The sequence below is a fragment of the Narcine bancroftii genome, chromosome 13, assembly GCF_036971445.1.
Source record: "Narcine bancroftii isolate sNarBan1 chromosome 13, sNarBan1.hap1, whole genome shotgun sequence".
Lineage (NCBI taxonomy): Eukaryota > Metazoa > Chordata > Chondrichthyes > Torpediniformes > Narcinidae > Narcine > Narcine bancroftii.
Genome location: NC_091481.1, coordinates 12,175,101 through 12,184,592, shown reverse-complemented (window position 1 = coordinate 12,184,592; position 9,492 = coordinate 12,175,101). Strand labels below are relative to the sequence as shown.

Genomic DNA, 9,492 nt, shown 5'->3' with positions numbered 1-9,492 from the left:
AGAAGATTTACTAAAATGTTGCCTGGATTGCAGTGTCTAGAAGACAAAGAAATATTGAGTTGACTGGGCCTTTATTCATTGGAGTGTAGAAGGTTGAGAGGGGAGAATTTGAAAGAGGTATTTAAAAATTATGAGGGGGACAGATAGAGTAGATGTGAATAGGCTCTTCCTCTTGAGAGTAGGTGAGAATGGAATGAGGGGTCAGAAGTTAAGGGTAGGGGGAAAAAGTTTAGAAGTAACATGAGAGGGAGCTTCTTCTCAGCAGTGGCTGAGTGGAATGACCTTCCAGAAGAGGTGGTTGCAGCAGGGTCAATTTTGTAATTTAAGAGACGGTTGGATGAGTGCATGGATGTGGGGGGATTGGAGGGTTATGGACAGGGAGCAAGTAGGTGGGACTAGAGGAGATCACTTAAATCAGTGCGGACTGGAGGGGCAGAGATGGCCTGTTTCCGTACTGTAATTGTTATATGGACGTGTTCATGGGGATGAGGTGCAGGGCCAAGGCAGCCTTCCTTCAACCACATTAATTTTGGATAAACAGTAAATGAAGAGACCACAGGACTACTGACAATTCATGTTACCAATGCTACTTTTATTGAGACTGTAAGCATTAAATATAATGACAAGAGACAACATCAGGTAAGGGAGGAAGCGGGGCCGGAAGAAGAAATCATAAACCTAGTTAGAATTACAAATGATAATTACTTGCAATCAAGTCACAAGCAAAATAAAAATCGTAGAGAAAGAGAGCAGAACACAGCTTCCTAATTAATGTACATTACACTGCACAGCTATTTGTACTCACATGCTCTGGTCAAGAAAAGCAACTGATTGCTAGGCAGACAAGCACGGACCTCAGAGGACTCTGTTGGCACCATGTATCAGATTTATAGATGGTCCAAGCTTGTGCAGACACAGGATTCTAACATTTAGCAGTTTGGCTAATAATTTTTAAGACAATAAGGCTAATTGTTTTTTTTAAGTTGAGACAAAGGGAGCTCCATATGCAACAAAATCCCAAACCTGCTATTATAGACCAGCTCAACATAGCGTTACGGAAAGAAAATAATTCCCCTTTGTTAAAACATAACAGATAAAATTAAAGGACATCAAAAACATTTACAAGTATCACAGGCAATTCTCCTTAAGATTTCCTCTGTCCTGTCTCTGGAACGTTTACTTGGGTTTTTATTTTCGGGGGCTTGCTTTAATTACTTGCCAATCCAACATCATGTTGGCAAGTGTAACTATTGTCAGAAATCGTATGGTTTTATTGGATCTCATTTGAGATAAACGTAGCTTCCATGTTTATCAGAGACTTTAAACAAGAAACAGGAATATAAAGAAATAATCAAAAGAAGTGTCAATTCAGAAAGAATTTAATGGAGAAAATCATTTCAGGTCAAAGCAAGGAATTAGTTTCCACTTCATTGCACAGACTAAGATCATCACCCACTTCTGATTAGTATCTCAGCCCCTAACACTGCCAGCTCTTCCTCTGAAGATCGAGGACATGTGCAATGAGATTCTGAACGCCTGAGAGGAGGAAACAAAAAGAGGCAAATCTCTCCTTTAGTGGATTGGTTTGGGGGATGGGACACAGTGAGAGCAAGAAAAGGCAGAGGGAAATCAGTATGTTGTCTTCACATGTAGGTTCTTCAGCGTCTGTAACCAAATTCATCAGCGTCATCAGCTCGAAAGTCGCCATAGCGCCAGAGGTTGAGCTGTAAATAGAGCAGATTATCGATGCAGGAATGAGTCTAGACAAGCAAAACAGATATTGTTTCAACATTAAGACACAATGCAAATGCTAAAAGGGCCAGTGACCATGTTAGCTTTTCAATATAACACATTATTTGTAATTCAAGCAACTGGCAAAAAAAATTGCAGAAAATAAATAGGTAAAAAAATGAAAGGACGTGCTGGTGTGGCAGAGGGTCCAGAGGAGGTTTACAAGAATGATTCTGGGAGTGAGAAAGTTAACATCTAAGGAGGGTTTTGACAGTTCTGGGCCTGTACTCACTGGAGTTTAGAAGAATAAGGGAGGAGCTCATCGGAACCCATTGTATACTGAAAGGTCAAGATAGAGTGGATGAGGAAAGCATATTTCCAGTAGTGGGAGGGTCTAACGCCAGAGAGCACAGCCTCAGAATAAAAGGACGTCGCTTTAGAACAGAGATGATGTTCCTTCAGCCAGAAGGTGGTGAATCTGGGATTTGTTGCCATATACAGCTGTAGAGGGTAAGTCATTGGGTACATTTAAAGTGGAGGTTGATAGGTTCTTGATTAGTAAGGGTGTGGGTAGAAGGAAGGAGAATGGGGTTAAGAGACAAATACATCAGCCACGACTTGAATGGAGCAGGACTCGATGAGTCTTATTCTGCTCTTGCATCTTATGCACTTACCCTAGCAGATTTGGCAGCCTCTTGGGCATTCAGATACTCTGTAACCTGTCCAAGAGAAAATAAGTATTAGAATAAATTATAAAACAAATGCTGAAGTGCAGCAGTTAGCACAACATTATTAGAGCATTACCGGTCCAGGTTTGAATCTGGCACTCTGTAAAGAGTTTGTACGTTCTCCCATGTCCACATGGGTTGCCTCCCACCATTCCAAAGGTGAATGAAGGTTAAAAATATTAAAAGATGTATGGGTTACTAGGCTGACTTGACTTGCTTATAATTGTGGAGCACAGGCTCGATGGCCAGTACTTTATAATTTAAGATGATGAATATCAGACAAAAACAGGAAATACTCAGAAGCATCTTTGGGTGCAGGAAGAAGTTTCCAATCAATGGTGTTTTATCATAATTTGCAAAAGGTGATAACACAAATGGAGGAGGGGAGAATAAAGGAAAAATTGAGTGGAGGGCATAAGAGATTAATTGTGTAAAGTCTTGTGGTCCATGATAGAATTAAAAGCTTGTTTATTATTGTTTTTCCAGTTCTGATGCAAAGCTGTTAATTGGAATCGGCTTTTCTCTCAAAAGGTGGCACTGGATAAATTAAGAGTTTCTTTTTATTTTTTGATGGTATCATTTTAAGTAGAAACTTTAAAAGCAGTTCAATAAAGTCATTTGACCAGAACTATCATTACTTGTCATATGGCTCTGTGGTAGCTCTCTACAATGGACTAGAAAATCATACTTCAATTCACATTACAAGACAAGGACGCACAATCTAATGGAAGACTACAGGAGTTCTGACTCACAGGTGGACCTTTCAATCAAGGTCTTCTTTACTGTCCAGGCAGACACTCATGGTGTGGTGGCACTTCTCCTGGTCAATATTTATTCTTTCAACCAGTGACACCAAAAACAGATAAACTGCCCATTCATCTCTTTACTCAATGCTTAATACAGAAACATGGACATCAGTTGCTCGAAGAGCTTCGAGTACAGTGAAACAAAAGTCTGCAGATGCTGTGATTGTACACAAAAATGCTGGAGGAACTCCGCAAGTCCCACGTCATCCATAAGAGAGTAAAGATATATAACCAGCATTTTGGGCCCCGAGTCTGTTGTCCATGAGAAAAACCAGGCAGGTGTCTGGAATAAAAAGGTGGGAAGAAGAGGCAGGGGAAGGAATACAGGCCAAAAACCAAGAGGTGAACATGGATAGGTGGGGAAGGAGAGAAAAGGTGAGAATGATCAGGGGAGGGGGTAGCTCTATGACTGCAGAGTGGAGGAAAGGAGATATAGGGATGGAGTAAGAGAGGGGACGGTCCTAAGAGACTCTGGAGGTCAATGCCATCTGGTTGGAGGGTACTGTTCCTCAAATTTGCGAGTGGTCTCAGTTTGGCAGTGCATGAGACGAAGGACAGACCTGTTGGCATGGGAATGGGGCAGGAAATTGAAATCGGATGCCATTGGGAGATCCTCTCTATTACAGCAGACCGAGTGAAAGCACTAAATGAAGCGCTTGATGAAGGGCTCAGGCCTGAAACATTGGTTATGTATTTTGCTTCCTATGGACCTGCAGAGTTTCTCCAGCAATTTTGTATATTAACTAGGTAAGAGTTAACCTGGTGTAATAATGTATGCAGAGGATCCATTACATAAACTCATCTCAGGCAGAGTGAATGGCTACCAACACAATCCATGATTCATTCATCATCTTTCCCAGAAATAGATTTGGTTTTATTGGGAAGTCTGTGACATTGGAAGGGTATGGTAGTGGAATCCTTGTTTGGTGAAAAAAGACCAGAAATTCTGCCAATACATAGCAGATTGGATAGCATCAGAAAACAATCAACTTCTTTGGCAATGACCTTTCATCAGAAGCTGATATGATGTGAGGAAAGATCATCAATCTGAAACTTCTCTCCACCACAAATGCTTGACCCACTGAGTATTTCAGACATTTTCAGATGCCAACATTTGCAGTACTTGTTGTCTGCATTTCGTTCTTGATGACAGGTTTTCAACTGAGTGGCTTGCGAGGTCACTTCAGAGGACAGTTAAAAGCTGATCTAAATGCAAGCTCGACAAGAAAGCAAAATCAGGTTAGTTTCTTGAAAGTACATTTACGTTGCAATTCTCCAGAAGTTTGTGATTATTTTTCTTGTGCCCAAAAACATTTTACTCTTAAGTAAAACCACAAAGCTGGAGAAACTCAGAAGGTCAAACAGTGTATTTTATAGAGCAAAGATAAAGATGTGTAACTGATGTTTCGGGCTTGAGCATTGTAATTTTACTATGAACAAAATGGTGGGGGGCGGGGTTGCAGGGAGAGGAGCACAGACCATCAAACGGGGAGGGGGAAATGGCTCTGAATGGAGAAGGAAGGGGGTGGAGAACTAAATGAAAGAAGACAGAGGGATGGGGAAGAGAGGGAGAATGGTGAGTAGGCTAGAATGTTATATTTTTCTCTTGGGGATCATACACCATGGAGATTGGCTCCTGCTGTTCTGCACAACATAGAAACTAATTGGCTCGAGTGTGGCTTTTCTCATATTATGAAAAGGGTTACAAAAATACTACGTTTAATTTATTGAAGTGGTCAAACAGCCTGCCAACACAAACATACAATCAAGGCTGTTGCAGACAGAATAGCTATTAAGATGAGACATTGCAGAACTGGTGTGAATTCTTACTCAAAGCAAGGAGCCAACAGGAGTGAAATAAAAAGCCAGTTGGAAAAAAATACTGTGAAGAAAATGAATTTGGAAGCAGCTGCTTCATTGTTATGCCACATAACAGCTCAGCTCAGACACTTTATTTGAGAATTTCAGAGCATTGATACAGAAGATCTTCTGGACAATCGTGTCTGTGCCAGAAAGAAGAGTAGCACAACCCAATTCCACTTCTCAGCACCAGTTCTCTAGCCCTGCAGGCCCCTGCTGTTTACACACATTTCAAATAACAACCTTTCAGGCAGAAGTTCCACATCCATTATACCTGCTGTGTGGAAAAATAATTCCTTATTTTCCTCTGATACTACTGACAGTTACTTTACTAGCTTTAAAGAGTTTCCTATTTAATCCATCAAGTCCTTTCATAATTTTACACATCTCAGTTCTCTGTTCCTCCCCACCACTGGACAGGCTCCTTTCTCTGTTTCAATGAACTCAACCTGAGCTTATCTAACTCTTCCTGCCTTGAAAATATCCTCATAAATTTTCTCTATGCCTTCTCCATCTTTCCTGTAATGTGACCAGAAATGTATGCTACAGAAGTAGAGTGACAGAAATGCACAGAATGGAACAGTCCTTTGACCAAATGACCCTGCCCCAACCATCCATCAGCCATTAAAATCCAACGTTAATCCCATTTTTTTAAAAATTTCCCCACATCTCTCAATTGCCTACATTTCCAACAATTCCACCCCCCCCCCCCCACCCCGTTCGCACACTGGGAGAAATTTACCACTTCTAATTGCCCTATGAAACCTGTAGTACTAGGAGGAGCGCCCAGGATTGAACCTGGGTTTCAGGAGCTGTAAGGCATCAGCTCCACAAGCTCTGGCATTCTGCTCCTATATTTCATGCCTCAGCTGATAAAGGAAAGCCCCTGAACACCTTTTCAACCTTCTTGTTGACTGACACTGCTTTTACTCAATCAGCAAACACTTCATGATCCATTTGTATTCTTGCGATGAAATTCCATTTGCCATTTTTTTCTGCCTAACCTATGGAAATTGGTAGATGCTGGGTAAGTGAATTTTCTGGTTGCTTGAGACTGCATATTGCATCTGGCAAATAAACCACGAGCGGGCACCAATTTTCAACTTTAGTATTTTTTTACCTATTTATATTCTGCGATATTTTTTGCCAGTTGCTTGAATTCTGGATAACGGGGTTACTGGTATATCACGTAAATCAGGGATTTGATGAGTAATTAAGTCTCATAGAGCCTTGCTGGTAACTACTATCAGTCACAAAGGATCATTAATTATGAATCTTTCCTCATTATTGACCAAATTTCAATTAAATTTGCTCTATTATCCTTGGATCCTATCGGTTATCACTTTTTTAACTAACTTGCCATGTGGGACCCTGCTAAAATCTAAGTAGAATATATAAAATATTCAGCCTTCATTAACGATCCAAAAATTCAATCATTAGTAAACCCAAGATATCTATCCAAATGAAGGTTTAACATAATAAGTGAGTTTCTCATTCACCAAAATTCTTACTTGCTGCAGGACAGGTACTTCATGGGGGTAGAGAGAATAAATACAATAGTGTACATCAAGTTAAAAATAGATATTAAATATTCACATTTAGCATAGTGCAAAGAAAAGGCATTCCAATAATGCAGAAAGTTATTTTGGAGTGTCAGAGCAGTCTACGATTAGGATTTCAAGTGGAGATATAATTAGGGTTACAAGAGGAATGTCTTATGATGTTGGCTACCTTCTTGAGGCAGTGTTTTATATGTTTTTCATACCTTTTCTTTATTAACCCATTTTCACTGCTACACTTTCTATATTCTTCCAGGCTTTCTAATAATACCAAGCCTTTAATGTCCGACAAACTTTTTTTTAGCCTAATCCTACCCTTCATTAACTTTAATCATCCAGGCCTGAATGGGGCATTTCCATCCTTTTTCTTCATTGATGGTTTCAATTTTAAAATGTGTCTCAATATTCTGAAAATGATTATTTTCAGTGCACGCTTGCCAAATTACACCTCTGTCTTGTTTAATTAGCTTTACCCCAATTTGTAACTCTTCACGCCAATATCATTTGTTATTTTATATAACAATTCAATAATTGAATTATCATGACCATAAAAATGCTCTCTGAATGGCATATCTTACATGTGCTCTCATTTGTTCCCTAAAACTAAATTCCAAATTACAAACCTCCCTGCCCATTCTTGACGGGTTTGCTACACGCTAGCATAGAAACTTTTTCCAAATAAACTTGAGAAATATGGTGCCCTCTATACTTTGGATACTGTTTTTATTCCAGTTAGTATCAAGGTATCTGAAATCTCTCACTTTAAAATGCCCCAGCACTTGTGGTCTTGTCAGAACTTGCAATTTGTTCTGACAAGACCAAATCGATCGATAGTACAGAGCTGACAGTACATTGCCCGACCCCTTTCTGTCCTTCAACCCTTCTAGTCCAGCTGTGTTCATTCTAAGATAGCATCCCTTTGCAGAGCTTTTATTCCTTCTTTAATCAATATTGCAATTTTCTCCTTCAAAAATAAACATTGGTGATGTGTGATATTTCAGTTCAAGACCAAGGGAATTTCATTGGGGGGGGGGGGAATATTGTGTGTTTCCATGTCATTGAGAGTTGAAATATTGTCAAAGTAAATGCATTACACTCTGCTCTTTGTGACGGGGAGTAGAGTCAGTTCAGTTCCCAGTGATTTAGCATAAATCTGGCAATCTTCTGGCTAAATAACAAAACGGTAAGACTACAGTCTTCTCAACTTTCTAGTCTTGCCCACACCCAATCTCATTTCCCTGGCCAAGTCCAGGATAATAAATGCTCCATTATTGATGTTGCCCACATACCAAAAAAAATTGATAAACTCTCTTTACTCCATTGTGCCACAGTGCCTAATGCTTAGTAATTCTCTTGATGAACTACTCTACCTTTCTCTCTTCAGTTCGACTGACAAACTAATTAACTGCACAACTAGAAGAGCCAACATACTAGACCACTGCTACACTACCATCCCACACCCTATGCTGACGTCTGATCACCTGAACAATGAACCAGACAGTGCCTCACTTTGACTATTTATACAAATGTTTGCACTGTGGATGCTGCCATAAAACAATGAATTTTGTGACATGTTCATGACAATAAATTCTGATTCTAAAGGTAAAGGTTCCATTATTGTCATGTAATACTACATTTAGAATGAAATATACATGAAATTCTTTAACTTGTGTCTACTGTAAGGCAGAGAGTTGCCACTTTGTCCAGCGCCCCCCACAGAAACCTACAGCACCAGGTGTTCCTAGGTGGTCTCCCTCTAAGTACTTAACAGTCCTGAGCCTGCTTAGCTTCCGAGATCAGACAATCTCAAGCGTATTCAGGCTATTAGGTTCTATAATTCTACTCCCTGTGTGCAAGCATAGACTCAGGGTGAAGATGGTGACGGTATGGTCAAAGGAGGCAGAGAAGCGACTACTTTGAATCGGTGAACTGGACCATTTTCAAAGACTGCCTTCAAACTTGAATGAATATACCACAGCTGTCACCAACTTCACCAGGACCTGTGTGGATGAGTGCCTGCCCACGCGCACATATCACGAGTATCCCAACCAAAACCCTGGATAAATCAAAGGATTTGCAATCTGCTGAGGGCGAGGGTGAGGGTGATAGCATTTAAGACTGGTGATCCAGATCTCTACAGGAAGTCCAGGTATGACCTATGGAAGGTTATCTTAGCAGCAAAGAAGTAATTCTGAGGGAAGCTAGAAACAGAGTGAGATACTCACCAGCTATCGCAGGGCTTGCAGGCTATTGCATCCTACGTGGTAAAACCTAACATCATACATGGCTACGACACTTAACTTCAATGAGGTGAACACCTTTTATGCTCACTTTGAAAAGGAGAATTCAGTGGTATCAATGAGAATCCCTGCAGAAGCTGGTGACCCTGTGATATGGACTCTGAGGCCAACGTCAGAACAACTTTAAGAGGATGAACCCTTGCAAGGCGTCAGGCCCTGAAGGTGCACCTAGTAAGGTACTGAAAATCTGTGCCAACCAACAAGCTGGAGTATTCATGGACATCTTCAACTTCTCATTGCTGTAATCGGAGATCCCCACTTGCTTCAAAAGGACATCAATCATACTGGTACCTAAGAAAAGTAGAGTAAGCTGCCTCAATGACTCTCAGAGACACCTGCATCTACTGGGATAAAATGAGGGGTCAGACATGGCCAGAATAATAAAGAGCTGGACCCATTGCAATTTGTCTACTGCCACAATAGACCCATAGCAGATGCAATTTCACTGGCTCTCCACATTACCCTGGATCACATAGTCAACAACTAAACGTACATCAGACTGCTTTTC

At 40.5% G+C, this 9,492-nt stretch overlaps 1 protein-coding gene across 1 annotated transcript in view; it reads right to left on the bottom strand.

The window, feature by feature from the left end:
• Positions 1-571: 571 nt before the first annotated feature.
• The window catches only part of snd1 (staphylococcal nuclease and tudor domain containing 1), a 767,382-nt gene continuing 758,461 nt past the window's right edge, over positions 572-9,492 (bottom strand). Inside the window, exons 23-24 of the mRNA XM_069908835.1 lie at positions 2,406-2,450; positions 572-1,724 (exon numbers count right to left, since the gene is read on the bottom strand). Of these exons, the coding sequence (XP_069764936.1) occupies positions 1,659-1,724; positions 2,406-2,450 (111 nt within the window). The 3' untranslated portion in view covers positions 572-1,658. The remainder of the gene's footprint in view (positions 1,725-2,405; positions 2,451-9,492) is intronic.